Source organism: Calypte anna, chromosome 19, assembly GCF_003957555.1.
Source record: "Calypte anna isolate BGI_N300 chromosome 19, bCalAnn1_v1.p, whole genome shotgun sequence".
In the NCBI taxonomy this organism is placed as follows: domain Eukaryota; kingdom Metazoa; phylum Chordata; class Aves; order Apodiformes; family Trochilidae; genus Calypte; species Calypte anna.
Window position 1 is genome coordinate 9,111,323 of NC_044264.1, and position 15,383 is coordinate 9,126,705.

Sequence of the window (15,383 nt, forward strand, 5' to 3'; positions counted from 1 at the left end):
GAGCTTTCCTTGGACAATATCAGAAGCTGACACATTCCAGAAAAGCAGCTACCCTGGATACAGCCACATAGCTTTGAAGTAGCTTTTCCATTTTCACCACTTAGGAAAAGAAACATTAGCACCTGGAAAGATTTTCTAGTTGGGAGAGACTTTGAATGATGATTTGCCTTTTGACTGGTTTTACAATTGGATTTTTCTTCTGCTAGGAGGCCAGACTGGAAAGATTTACTATCATCACACCATACACAAGGGAACTTTAAATTTTTCAAGGGACAGTTGCACAGATAAGTACTGAACTCCTCCTGACAGCTTTTAAAGGAACAGTGACCTATTCATGGCACATAACTCTCACCAACTCAACCACTTCAGTGAAACTCTTTTCTGATATAATAATCACACTCACATCCTACAACAAGGAGACTGAAAGGGATTTAAAAAAGAAAACCACAGCACCATCATCCTTTGCTTCTTTAAACACTTACACTATCAAAATACCCTCCTTATTACTGGACTAGCTGTGGTATTAAAGGTGTTTGTTCACTAGTTCTGTTTTTCTTCTGTAGCTTATACTTGACCTAATGTCATCACTAACATTCAGATTTTGATGCTACAATGCCAGCCAAATGTCTGTTTAACCATTGTGGCTTCTAGGGTTGGGTTTTTATTTGATGCTCAGCCTTCTAAGCCCTTTTTTCTCTCAGAAATCAGGTGACATTACCCCACTTCAGAGATGCTGCTTTGTTACTTGACTCACAGCAACATTATTGCCCTGTAAACCACGGGCTGCACAGCAGGAATGTGTGGATGTGCAGGCAGGCAGTGTATGTCTGGCAGAAAAATGGATCACAGAGATATAAAGTCTTTAGTGCTTTATACTGCTTAAACTCCCCCTGATCCCATTTCTCCACCCATAGGTAGCTGATAGAGGGAGTCCTATGATTCCTCCTCACCCTCATCACAACTAAAAGAAGCTTAAATGATTTCAGATGCAACAAATTTTGAGCTTATTGAATGAAAGCCACTGGAAAAGCATATTGTCATCCTGAAACTGAAAGATTGCTTTAAAAATGAAGAACCAAAGCTATGCTTACAGGAAAATCCAAATAAGTAAGTCAGGGAGTAAATAAACCAGAAATAGCTTTTATTGCCAAAAATTTCCATGCTTTAACACAGAAGAGTGAAAGATCCTTACCTTTTATTGCAATGCAGATCATAAATAGGAGTTTTGAACTGTATGGACTTGACCATCTCTCCTGTTCGCAGAGAATAAAGGTCCACACAGCAGTAAGGTGGGCTTGTCCTAAAAGGAATTAAAAAAAATATTTTAATGGAAAGGATTTTTTTTGGTAAAATTATTGTTAAATTATTTCATCTTCCCTACATTACTAAGTATACTTAATGAAAAATCCAGCAATATGAGGAAAAAAGGGTCAGTACAAGCCTCCTACATTAAAGGAAGGTGTGATTAAAATGGAATGATGATATTCACAATGGTCAAGAACCTTTATGGAGCAAATAATTGCCAAGCATTTAGTTTCCTGTGTCAGAAATGAGACTTAAGAACATCAGATCTGACCAGCAAAGTACAAGCCATTTGACAGACATAAACTTATTTTAAAAATATTCCTCAGAGCAACAGTTCCCTAAAGGCAGAAGGAACTGCAGTCCATGCAACAGCTGAATCATTTGACTTGATTGGATAGAGACACATTACAGAGAATTTACATTACATCTCTGATGGACTTTTGTTTGAACTAGAGAGATCTTCTCAAGCACTTTGTGTCACTTTTATCATTTTAATATAAATAAAACTCCAAGGCCATTTCTTAATAAAAAGCTTTGCTTTCTTTTGAGAGGGAGAAAGTGCTGAGTGTTCCGATAGGGCTGAGGAAGGTAGTGGTGGAAACCATTTTACAAGCTAAGGAGAGGCTTTGATGTGGCAGTTCTTTTCCATGACACCTTTTTTCCTCTCCAAGAACACATTAAAATGCTGGCTACTTCTAGGTCAAGGAATATGAAGCAGCACAAATTGCCAGCTGTACAAACATATCTTAAGTATTGGTAAAGGAGGGTGTTTCCCCTTGCCCATATCTGTTTTATTTTACTCAGTTTAACACAATTCCTGACACAACACTTGCTTGTCACTTGGATCTGCTCAAGCTGCTGGAGAATTTTCTGGAGAGGTGGAGTATAAATGCCAACTGGTTTTACCTCAAAAGCCTCAAGGGTAATAAAATGATACACATGAGAAGTATGCAGCAGAGAAACAATACATGCACAGAAAGACAACTGTCAGAGAAATAATAGAAAAAATTACTTCTGACACTTTGCCTACTGAAATTCTTCCCAAAGTACACATTTTTTTAGGCACATACCCAGGCTAATAACTAGAGGGTGCTATTTATTACTTCTAAGCACTTCAAAGGCCCTTCAAAAACACTTCAAAACCAGTGAGACCCAAGCCCAGTTACTTTATATTTGAAGCTCATTTGCTGCTAGAAAATGCAAAAAACCACAGCAAGGTCTATGTTCAAAATTTCTCATTTCAGTTCATCTATTAAGTAGAGGAAATTATTATGTTGATAAAAGGCTACACAGATTCTTATTTCAAAACAGAAATCAGAGGAGATGATACAGCTAAAACCATATTAGTATAATTGATCTGGATGACTATTTCCATGTAAGCCTATATAGAGCAGCTTCATTTTCACTTTAGTGAACTACAGAACTACAGCTTCCATACTGCACCATCAACATTGTGGGCAATAATCCTGTCTTTAAAGACTAATTACTAGTATGTCATACCTTCCTTTTGGCTGACCATAGCAAGACCATTCTATCAATGTTTCTTTTAAAAACCAATACCTTGAGTTCAAGTATTAATAATCAAGTAGCAGTATGGACTAAATCAAAAGTACTCTGAAATTCTATCTACCTCCAACTTAAAAGCCATCTTCCCAAATGTTACCTTTCTTTTGATTCCATGGTGTACTGCAATCCATGACCAGAAAATAAACAGAATGTTTGGGTTTTTTTTTCATTATTATGCACCTCATTTACTACTGACCACTCTCAGCAAGAGACATTAATTTAGCCCAATTTATAGTTACTAATTCTACTCCAAATGCTGTGTAAACAAGGAATGACACCATGTTGAGATACAGAGTATGTTATTTTTTGCTCAGGAACCAGTAACAACTCAGTAACATGTTTAGAATGGTCTTTCTTTATCCTCCTTGCCAACTCTTGAGCCAAAAGTGAGGTCAAACATTCTAGAATAAGAGAATGAGGATTATAGACACAGATGTAAAGATTCATTTCTCTCTCATAGCACTGAAAGAATAAATAACAAGTACCCTGATCAGCCTATACTCCCAAGCATAAGATCTATCCCTCCCTCCTCCATTTCAGTGATGTCAAAAGCTCAATGGTTCCGTGGGTTTTCCTCTCCTGGCCTCAGATTCTACATTGACCCATTTCAGCACATTAGATCAACACAAAAAGAACACTTTGTCCTTTCTTTCTCCTCCAGAGGGAAATTTCCCCCAGGTGAACTTACTGCCAAGCACAGCAACAAGGAAGGGAACAGTAGAAGCAGAGGAACTGAGCAGATGTGCAGCAGGACTGCAGAAGCCAGACCTGGCTTTGCACCACAGAGCTGCTCCCTCTATCTGCTTAATGCAGAGATACCAGCAGCTTCTTTAAAGGCTAAGGGCACAAATTCACTGATGACTTCAAAATGGTGGCATTAATAAATATCCAAACCCAGTCAGGCTGTTGTCTTCTCTTTGACTGTCACAGCAGAGGGAGAGAAGCAGAAGAACAGATGCCTTGTACAGCTGGCACTCGCCTACATCTGTGCTCCCGCATCACGACGTAAGCATCACCTCTTCCCAGATTTGCTGTGAGTCACACCATTCCTGAAAGCTCTGTTGTAAAATGTTTGCATACACAGACAAACACAGTGTGCAAAACACACGCTTGATACAAGGGAAAAAAAAAAAATAAGGAGCAGATTGATGGAACCAACACGAGGCCAACGTTTTGTGCGCCTGGAACGGTTTCGTTCTGCTCACTCCCAAGTGCTCCCTCCCTGCTGCCTCTCCCCACCTTGCAAACAGCCTACTAAAAGAGCAAGGGGAAATCAGTTCCAGAAGGGGTTTTCATGAGTCCAAAAAGGTGGGGAAAAAGAATGGTTGAAAGGTATAAAACCGAGCTAGAGCTTTTTCTGAAAAAAAACTCTACAAAAGTAGGGGGTAGAATCCTTAGAAACTCGATGAAGGGAAGCACCTCCATCTACCTACTTTTGTTTTGCTTGAGGAGATGACACAATGATGCTACTTGGGAACAAGGACAGAGGTCATGGCATTGTAATACCTTTTAGATAGTGATAAAAATGCTAAATTAATAGGTAAAACCTTTGCTAGAGCAAAGTGTATAAAAATAATGTCACCTTTACTCTTTTCTACAGGCTCAGTCAATTAATTACTATTAACATCCAATGTGTGACAAAATGAATGAGGAAAAGGTGAATTTGCATCAAAATATCAATGAGATCACATGAAGAGACTACACAGCCTGATGTAACAAATTCCAAAAACCCCATCACTTCTGAGGAACACCACACTGACAGGGATTCCAAGGAAGATCAGCATCACAAACAGCCTCTCAGAACAAGAACTGTTGTAAAGATCAGTAAACCTCAGCATCTGTTGATTCAGTTGTTACACCTTGATGTAAAGATGATGTAGCTCTCCACAGAGAATCACTACAGTGTTCCCTGCCTGGAGCCTTTTTGGTAACTTGACTTCAGGTGATGGAACAAGAAGCAAGAGCTTGTTTCCAGCTGCTCTGTATCAACTGCTCCATGTGCCACTCTGCAGCCTGTCCCTCTCACCTGCTCACACTGCAACCAGCTCCATCTTTCTCTAATTACACCAAGAATTACATTACATCTGCCTTGTTCTGTACCTTAGGACAAATATTGCACATATTAGCAGCAGGTTTGCAGCAGCCGTGATCCCTTTCTCTTTATAGTTTCCACATTTAAAAGAAACACAAACATTTCTTCCTCCTCTTCCATCATGGATTGACCTTCCTAATGTGAAGGGAACATAAAGAATTTACTATAATGTGGAAAAAAAAAAAAGCATCAAATGCTTCTACTCATCAGCATACCTGATCCAACATGGAGTCTTTCATTTAGTCACTATTCCAGTTTTGATACTTCCAGGTATTATTTAAACAACACTCAACAAATTCTTACTAGAATTTGATGGGATTGGGCTGTGAAAGGGTGCGAGTTACTGCACAGGAGCAGCCTGGATAATCCCTACTGACCTCAACACAATGATGTCCATTACTTTCTGGGGCTAGATGCAAAAAACACAAATAGGACAGAAACTACAGAAAGAAAAAAAAAAACTTGCTCAGTATAACTGATTTATTTCATTCAAGACTAAAATGGTATTACTGCAGCAATTACTGCACACTGCTTCCCAGCAGCTGGAAAATGCTATTTCTATACCTTGAAGCCAAATCTTGTTTTCCTTACACACAAGCACTCACTGATAGAAAAAGTCAGAAATCCAAAGGGAATTATATTCCCTGGGAAAAGCTAGGGACACAAATTGGAGAGCAACTTCAAGCCTTGCAGTACATGTTCTGCAGATCAGTAAATTCAACAGCAATCAGTAAAGCAACCTCAGACAGGTCATGTATTTCCAGTCAAAAGCAATCTGAGTTCCAGCACACAGCCTTACAGTTACCACCAACTTTAGCAAACATAAAATGATGGATTAAATAAAAATCTGGCAATTATTCTATCACAATTTGCCTCTTATCTTGAAAGGTTTATTTCACAACAACAACAAAAAAGTCATCTTTTAATTTCAGTGTTTCAAAATGAGGCTGCTGACTGGTTTTATTATTCTGTTCTGAAGTACAGTTTAGTTTTCAAAAACATAACCTTTCACTGTTTCTAAAAAATATAATCAGGAGCAGCCTGGTAATGCACTGCATGTTCCCAGACTTCCTTCCCAGTCTGCTATGGCCACACTACTACCATTCTTCATTGTCTTATCCATTTCTCTTGTGGGGTTTTATTTATTTGTATGCAATTTGTGGTAATCATTTTTTCAAGCCAAACAGGCCCAACATAGAAAACAGCTTTATTTTTCACTATTTTCAGGGTCTGCAAGAAACAAAAATACTAAAACTTTTAGTGAGGTCATACTAAAAAAACCCTAAAACCACCAATCCCTTACTAGCCCCATCTTACAGTCTGTGGGATTTAACATATACTTGAATTTTTCTTTATTTTTTAAGTGCTCAAACTTAATGACAGCTTATTTCATTGTCAAGTTGGAAGGGATCATTACCTCACCTAGCCTTACTGTTTGATGCTGGCCATGAAGTTTGACCTAGATTGCTATTCTTACACCAAGCTGAAATGTTTTAAAAGCCCTGGCACTGAACATGTCACATGTAGAGAACAGGAAAGACAACAGTGACAGTAAGCCCAAGGAACTGGCTGGACAAGGGATGCCCTAATCATCTATGTAGAAAACTATACCAGAAAGGCTCTTAAAAATGACTATTCTGTGAAGTGTAACACCTACCAATAAGTTATGGGTAAAGAAAAAGCTATTTCCATGTGGGCATGAGGAGCCTGACAGAAACACAACTTTCTAAATCCCAGGGTAGTGGTTAAGATTCCCCAGTAACCTGCTGTAGCTGTGGCCACTCTCTGATGCTGCACAGAAGGAGAAAAAAGCCAAATAAAGCCAAAATAAAAAAAAAAGCCAAATAAACCAGAGTACACAGTACAGAGTTAATTAATTGTTTACTGGAAAAATTCCTTCCTGAACCTTTACACTGGAAAGTTGAAGCATGAGATTTGATTATGATCTTTGTAGTAATATTATTAGCATGTGGAGGCCACAAAGGCAATTCTGTTCTCCTCAAGGACCCTGAAGAAGGTTTGCTCAGATTAACAGATTTCAGTCCTAGAAGGATCATCTCTTTCCAGGCCATAAACAAAAGATCCCAGAAGCTCAAAGGAATTATTTTTTACAAAACAACCTAATCTTGTCTTGAAAGACTTCAAGCAACAATGAGCTCTCTCTATTTACTGTAAGTTGTTCCAACATTTTGATAATTTTATTTTTATGAAATTACTTGTTCTTGCAAGACAGAATTTGTACACACTCTGCTTTTCAGCTTCCATGTCTTGAGTCAACACAAAAACCTCCCTGCATTCAGTTGTTTTCCATAGGTCAGTAAGCATCCAATTAACTCATCTGCAGTAAGGTAAAAAATATTTGTACACCTTATGCTGTAAGGTTTGTTTTGCAGTCCTCCCCCAAGCTCTCATCCAGAGTACTGTATTCCCACTGCCTTGCTGAAAAATGCACACCAGAATGAAAAGGTATTTAATCCTTGGATTTTCTTTTTTAAAAAACTACAGCCCTCAAACATCACTGCAGAAAATACCTCCCACCATCTAGTCCCCTAAAACTCCCTGGCTCTCTGAATCCCAACTTCTCAGAATAAAAGCTAGAAAACTCAACTTTTAAGTCATTTTCTTGCTTTCCATTCAAGGTACTTAACAGATTCACTCAAAATCAGGAAAAGCAGAGTAAGATTTTTTTTTTAAGTGACACTTCCCAAAAATGTGTCTGTGGCAGTGAAACACAAAGCAGCAGAGACACTTTAAGTGTACCACAAATTGCAAAAAAACATGGAAGCATTTAGTTTTAAATAAGAAAAACCTGTACCAATCTCAGACACGTTACTAAACCTAACCCTTTCAATACAAGAGATTGATACATCACTAAAATATTTGTGTTAAAAACCAAGAGATACAAACTTTACTCTTGTGTCTTCCTCAAATAATTTACTCAAGTCTATCAGTCTAATAAAAAAAGTTCCCTCTTACCTCACCATCCTCACAGACATATAACAAAAGTATTTTCAGAAAGTCACCAGCTCTGCAGAAACCATTTTGTTACAGGTAAACTACAAGTCTCAGCCTGAATGCCAAAAGAATAAAGATGGGACTTGGGTGATGGTGCCAAAAGGATCCCCAGACACAAAGCAGCAGAGCCATCTTTTACTGCAAGGTGTGGTACTGTATAAACCTTTCCTGCTTACAGGCAAATCTGTATTATCCTAATTAGCTGCCTGGATATAAATTAATCGTATAAATTATAGAAGACAAATGTGTTAAGCAACCATGTTATGTCGTATAAATTTAAGCCAAAGTTGTGTTCATTTTGCCTTGAGCAAAACTGGTTCTTAAGAAGCTAAACTTCATTAAAAGGCAAAACTTGTCACTAAATAAATTACATTGCCATATGATTACAAGCTTTGTAACACTGTTCAAAGAACAAGCTTATTTTAATGTCTTATTAGCATTAAGTACCACAAAGCATGTAAATTCTCTGCCTCATCCTGCATGTTGCTATTTGTAAGTGGTTTTCAAATCTTCTACCAAGTCCTTTCTACACAAGTGCTTTTCAAGGGCAATTACATATTTTTATAATCTAACAGCTTTTTATCAATTTAATTAAAAAGCTATAAAAGATACCTGCCTTCAGCAAAGCATTTGCTACAGCATACCTCTGGAAGAAAGTTAGGACCTTTTAATAAAAAGCCAGTTTCATCCCAGGTTATTGCTATGCTCTTTACTTCTATACTCTCTCTATGTCCAGCTAAGGTAAGGAATTATCTTCATATTTGGAATTCACTGATTTCGAGGAGAAAAAGTAAGTTATTCTCTCTTTACACACACTTCAGTCTCTCCTATTACAGAAAATTACAACCCTCAGTTTTTTCATCAGATCATTTTTCAGTTTAATGGAAAAAAAAATAAAAATTAAAGACCCTACTTTGTTGGCTTCAAAGCCAGCTTCTTCCCCACAGTTTGATCCTTATTTGTAGGTTCATCAGCTGAGTTACTGGCAAGTGATGGGTATACAGACTCCTGTGAAGCTGTCCTAATTACTATCCCATGAATAAGTTGTCAAGTGATGCTTGTAAGTGGCAAGGCCAGCACTCCCCTCCAGGAGATCAAGTGCACCCACTTATCCTAACAACAGAGCAGAGGGTACATATGAGACACAGGCACCACAAACACCATTTATCACAGCAGCAAGAACACTCCACAAAAACACACAGCAAGAAAAGTCTTAATTGAAAAAAAAGCACTAGAAGAAGAACATATGTGGTAGGGAAAAAAATAAAGCTAATGCAAAGCAGCTTTCTTCCTTAATAACTCAGCAAGATGCTGGAACTCAGTGGTTGTTATTACTGCCTCAGCACCAGAAAGGACAATACACAAGTCTCATCCCTGAGACAGAGGTGCCAGCCCATTTTTAAAAGGTTTTTTTTATTAAATCAAATGCTCAAAGCAAAGTACTAAGGGCCCAATCTGTAGTTTTGGTTAACTGCATAAATCCAGATGCTGCTATTTCTTTTTAAAAGGGGTCAAAAGAAGCCCTTAGTTACAAGTAAAATCTAAAAGGTTTTCCTGTGAAAATATTTATGGATGCTCCATCTTGTTAATAAGTACAAAATTATCATCTGAGAGAACAGACAAAATTCATCAAATTCATCTGGAAAATAAGAAACCTGTCTGTAAGAAAAGAACCTTCATAATATGCTTCTTCTTCAGTAACATACTGCAGCTGATTCTTTAAAGAAACCAGAACACATAATGAACATTGAAATAAAGTTTTTAAATTAAATAGAAGGAAAGCATTTACCAGATTTTAAACTGTTCTGAGTTTAACCTAAAAGTACCATACAGCTATACTTGCTTTGGCTACTGAGAGATAAACATGGGAAAAGAGAGAGATGGGAACAAAACTTTTAAATAAAACGGGTGTCCACATAAAAGCTACTTAAAGTTGGCTTGGTTTGGTTGCTGGTTTTTGTTTTTTTTTCTCCAAACAAATGAAGAAAATAATATTAAAACCAGAGTGATGGCTGTAGGGTGATCTACCACTCTATAAATATGTTTTGCACATTCATTTAAAAACCCAGCTACTATAAACATTAATTGTTCCTAACATTTTACTTAAAATGGAAAGACCAAAACAAGTGTATTTATGTTTTAGACATGTTTCTGTAGACAGAGAGCACTGGCTCCCTCATCAAAAATATTTTAAAAGTGTATCAATTGTTTATAGGTGACACTATAGAGCTGTCTGAGTTTGTAAGACATTAAGCTGAACTTTGCATTCCAGCATTTTCAGGGTCTCATCTAATTTCATGAAGGTTTTCTTGTCTAATGAGTAAAAATGCAGATCCATGCATTTCTGCCATCCCTTCCCATGTGGACTCAAACTTAACCATGGGGAAGGGCAGGCTACTTCTATTATAGAGTTTCTGCACTAAACTTGTGTGGTTCCTGAGCTCAGGCAGCAGAAAAGATGCAGCAGATATCATGAGGTTATTCTTCATCACACCCCACAGTAGGTATGACATCAAAACTCCTGACCTGAGTTGTTTCCATTCCTGGGCTGTATGAGAAAGATCCTGAAAATACAAATTTTCTTGACAATCCTGGAACAGAAGTTTTGAACTGATGGAGGTCATGGATTTTATTTTTTTTTTTTTTCAGTTCTGAGCACTTTTGACAACCATTACATCCACTTTAGTTCCAACAAATCCTACCTGGTGTTGAGGTGTCAAAGACTGTGTTGTACCATCAACAAGAGGGGAAATTTAAGGCTAGGTTTTACCAACAGATTGGTATTATCTAACATATACTAGAAGAACAGCACCATCAGTACAAGAAGAAAAGTAAAAGAGAAGGGGAATCCTTCAAAATATTAAAATGCTTAGCAATCTCCAAATCACTCTTCAGTTTTGGCAGCAGATGGTTCTTCCCAATTCCAAATCACCAGCAGTACACAACATGTTTCTGCTCTTGTGTTCTCTGCCATAACATTACTCATTCTTGTCATCAGAAGAGACCTTCTAGATTTGTTTGGGAGTTTTTTGCTGGTTTTTTTTTTTTTAATCTGAATGTGCATACACAAATCCATACAGCAGCCTACAACCCACCTTTCTGTACCACAGCATCTTGCATTACACTGCTTCCTTCCATGGCATGTGGCATGCCTGTTGCTGAAGTGTAAAACATAGCACAAGCTGGCTTTTCAGCTGCTGCTTGCTTTTGCAGAGAGACCCGAGTGTGACACACTTTCCACTTCACTGAGACATACCACATGTTACAAAACATAGCTGTCCCATCACATTTCCAGTTAGTTAATACAGGAAGATTAGTGGCATCTCAAGAGATTTGTTTATCTACGCGGCTTACTTGACCATAGCTATCACTGAGGAAATGTACATCTGGAGCTCCACTTTTCAGATCAGAAGCAGTTTTTCTGGTATGTTCTGGACCAGATTAACTTCCCGTGTGTAACCAAACGTCCTTTTCCACAGAAGTTATAAACCTGCACCAGCTATCTTCAATCTTTCTATGACTACATGCTAAATTGCAAAACAATTCTGTAAATCTTGGAGAGCATAAGGAAAGATTTACTTCTGAGTAGAACATAACTGCATTTCTCTCATACCTCTATAAGAGATTAAACCATGAGCAGCTGATTACACTTTCCTCCAAAAATATAGAATGAAATAGATTTAAGAGTTGTCTTGGGCTTCTTACTGTCAAATGAAGCAGAATGCACCACTGACACAAATGCATGCAGTTTGTATTGTGATAAATTCTCCCCCAATCTGCCAGATCACACAAGATGGAACTAAATGAAAAATGTAGTAACTTTTTGCATATTAAGAGAGAGGCACAAATCACAGCTAAACAAAAAAAGACCAGATTACTAAGAGCACAACATGGAGAGCAAGCTGATGCTGAAATATCTCAACTACAGAGAGATTTCATCTAGAATCCAAACACAGCATGTGGAGCCACTTTACAGCCTTGTATCCCTAGCCTTCACAAACTGCCATTATGTATAGGACTCCAAATCAATACTAAAGTTTTTTTTTGTTTATTCTGAGGCATTATGTATTGAGAGTCCTTTCTGATCAATGGCATACTGGAATACAGCAGAGTTAACATAGACAGCAGTTGATTTAGCAAAGCCGGAATTCTACCAACTACTTTGCGAGTCAACAGAACTCATTGCTCTGCAGCACACTACAAAACTTCTTCAAAAGCACAGACCAGATCTTTTCTCAGCTCTTGCAAGTGTCACATTCCTCTGCAACCTGTGTGGGTTGGAGTCCAGCTCTGTGTGACTGAGCAGGCAAGAATGAATCTTTCCCTTCAACCGTTATGACGGCCAAACTATTACGAACGTCCAAATATTTTATCCTGTTGATTCTTGCAACAACCTCTTAGGATTTCAGACTTCTTTTTTTTTCCCACCCCCCCTATGCTTTATCTTATGATTCACGGCACTGACAGGTCTATTGGCATCTTCTCATCTCCCAGGGAATCACCAACAAAGGCCAAAGCAAGCAAGCAGCTCCACGCCCGCCTGCCCCGTCATCCCACCCCCTACGCCAAAGCACTTCTTGCACTGCACATTAAAGACAAAACCTTGTACCAACCTGTTTTATCTGAGATTGGGTTGCCACTGGTGTCATTAACATCAGCAGAAACTAATGGGATGGTGCAACACTTCATCACCTCTGCATTAAGTAGCCTCACTGCCTCCCATTGCAGGACAAGAAGACATCTTTCAGTTCCCTGTAAGCCTACTTAAAGCTCATTGTTTATATGCTTGTGTATGGCTCACATCACAGTATCTGAGAAGCATGAAAATCATTCTGTTTCCAAGGAGGAATTAGAGGGCTTTAGAGCCCAGATGAATGAAGCAGAGCAGAGAGAAGCTTAGATCCTATGGTTAAGGCACTTGAAAAGCACTGTGAACAACAAAGCCTCTACAAAATTCTGGTCACATCAGGCAGACCAAAATCTTCACAAGTGACCATAAATTTCTATCTTCTTGTGTCTGAGTTGGGTTTATTTATGGCTTGACATAGCAGCCCGTGGTCCTCAGACAAGCAGATTTTTCACTGTAACTGAACTCATTGAAAGTTCAACATAGAAAATAATAGTACCTGAAAATAGTTACTCTGAAGCCCAGCAAATAGCAAAACTGAGGCTGCTTTTCTGTAATTCTGCCTTGAGGCTGAGATGTTACACAAAATGCTTAGCATAAAAAAATAAAAGTGTTAGGTTATGCTACAGCCTTTGCCCCTCTCACCCAGTGAAGCCATAGCTACAGCCACCACCTTTACTGGACCACTTTTCATAAAATTTGAGGAATTTCATAGCTAAATGCAGCTGCTACTTCCAGGAGGAATTCCAATTGCTAAGGAAAGGCACAAGAGAAACCCTGCATACTCACCACAGAGAGAGGCATCTAATATAGCACATGCTGAAATGGGAGACACAAGCCTTTAAATTGAACAGGCAAATGATTAAACCTTTTAGTGTTATCTGATTAATGCCTCATCTGTAAAATGATATAATTCTACTGTACAAATATTCTATTCATAACTCAAAAAATAATTTTCAAAAGAACTTTGTAAGCAAACCTCCATAAAATGCAGCCAGGGGTCTCCTCAGGTGATATCTTAAACATGTCACCTCATCAGGAATTAAAGAAAGAAGGAGTTAAGCAGGATTTTTTTTTTAAAGAGAGACCCTAAGAGCTTTTTCACAAAGGAGCCTTCCAAATCTCTATTTTGAGTTACTGAACAGAACTGTACTGTATTACAAACAAATTAAAAATTTAGAGCTACCAAAATTTATTCATTCTCCTTCAAAAATCAATTAGAACTCGAGAACAATTGTCAGATTTTTAACAATTTATTCTACTCAGTGTTTTCATTCTTCTTTCCTCACTTCAGAGATTTATGAGAATCTAATCTATACATGAATGCTTCAGCCCAGCAGACTCTCTTGACTTCTCCTCTGTATATTAAATATTATTGAAGGAAGGAAAGAAAGAAAAAGACTCCAGAGAGACCACTGGGAGACAGAAAATGGTATTTAGTAACAGATGCAAAGTTCAAATACTGTCAAGTTGTAGTGAATTACTCAAGTGGCAGCAATTGTGTAACAATACAGACACAAGGGCTGTAAGTTAATGCAGTTTGTAATTAGCTTCTTGGAGTATGAGCATGAAGTGACAGCTGCTATTTAGGAGAAAACATATTAAAGAGCAACTCTTTTGAATTGCTTGAGAACTCTGTATCTAATGTTGTTAGTACCCTCGGAAAAAGAGAGCAACTTAAATCATCCTGAAATTTCCAACTACTCTGAAATGTACTTTAAATCCTTCTTACACAGGAATAACTGTAAAACATGTAAGAAAAGAAAATATAATCCTCAACTGTTCTCTGGGCCTATGTCACGTTGATTTATAACAGCCATTTCTGAGACAGACAAAAACACACAGATGCAAACAATTACTCTATTTTTGTAGGCAACAAGTGAGGTGGGTGGTAACTGAGAAATTTTGAAAAATCCTGTCACAATATTCCGTTTTTTCTGAAGTAACCCTCATCACACAACAAACGCTTGCCACATCAGAGACTTTCCAGGGCCTGAAGGGCTGCTTTGATTCCAGACCGCTGCAGGCATTAGCGGGGACGTAATTAGGGTAAAAAGTTCAACCACAGTTCCATGTCTAGAGTGCTGCCAGAAATAAATTTCCTCTCATTCACTGGTTTCTACTGTACCCTCCCTGAGAAACATATTGAAAACACATTTATCTTTGTAGAGTTTGTTCCTCTTCTAATTAACTTTATAGCGTTTACAGTATTTAATAATTTAAAGTGGAATTTAAAGTGGCCCTGGACCCAGCAGCTCTGCCTGTAATGGTGCTGTGCATTATCTTCTCCCTGTAGTGCTTCTTTTGACAAGTTACTCAAGGAAGGTATGTGCTGCAGCTGGTTTGATCTGGCTGTGCATTTAGCAAACAGCTACTTCCTTCCCTCCATCTCCTCCTCGTATCATTACACGCAGGAGGGGGGGCTGCAACTGCAGTAAAATGAAACTCTGCCTCAGCTCGGAAATCTGCTCTCCCAACCCTCGTGCTAGCCCAAAGTCCTCCTAGAAAAAGGTTTATCTTTCTTATAGCTTCATAAATCAAAGCTTCAGGGGGTCAAAACTACCCATAGTTCTCACCAACTGGTCAAGGTTTGACCCCAAATACTCATTTTCTCCTCCCAGTTTTGATCCAAGATTAACGCTTTATTAGAGCTCAAAGGTTATTTCTTACTGTAGTTCACTCAGACATTCGGTCTGTCAGAACAACACCAGATCTTTCCTGCTCTTGGTGGTTGGAAATGGAAGCCCTACCTTACACCACTTTGTTTTCATTTGTGAG

General features: G+C 38.3%; 1 protein-coding gene across 9 annotated transcripts in view; it reads right to left on the bottom strand.

Annotated features, from left to right (window-relative positions):
- BCAS3 (BCAS3 microtubule associated cell migration factor) overlaps positions 1-15,383 on the bottom strand; it is a 310,290-nt gene that overhangs the window by 269,333 nt on the left and 25,574 nt on the right. For all 9 annotated transcript variants that reach the window (XM_030462196.1, XM_030462194.1, XM_030462195.1 and 6 more), the window contains exon 8: positions 1,193-1,300. In XM_030462196.1, coding sequence (XP_030318056.1) covers positions 1,193-1,300 — 108 coding nt within the window. The remainder of the gene's footprint in view (positions 1-1,192; positions 1,301-15,383) is intronic.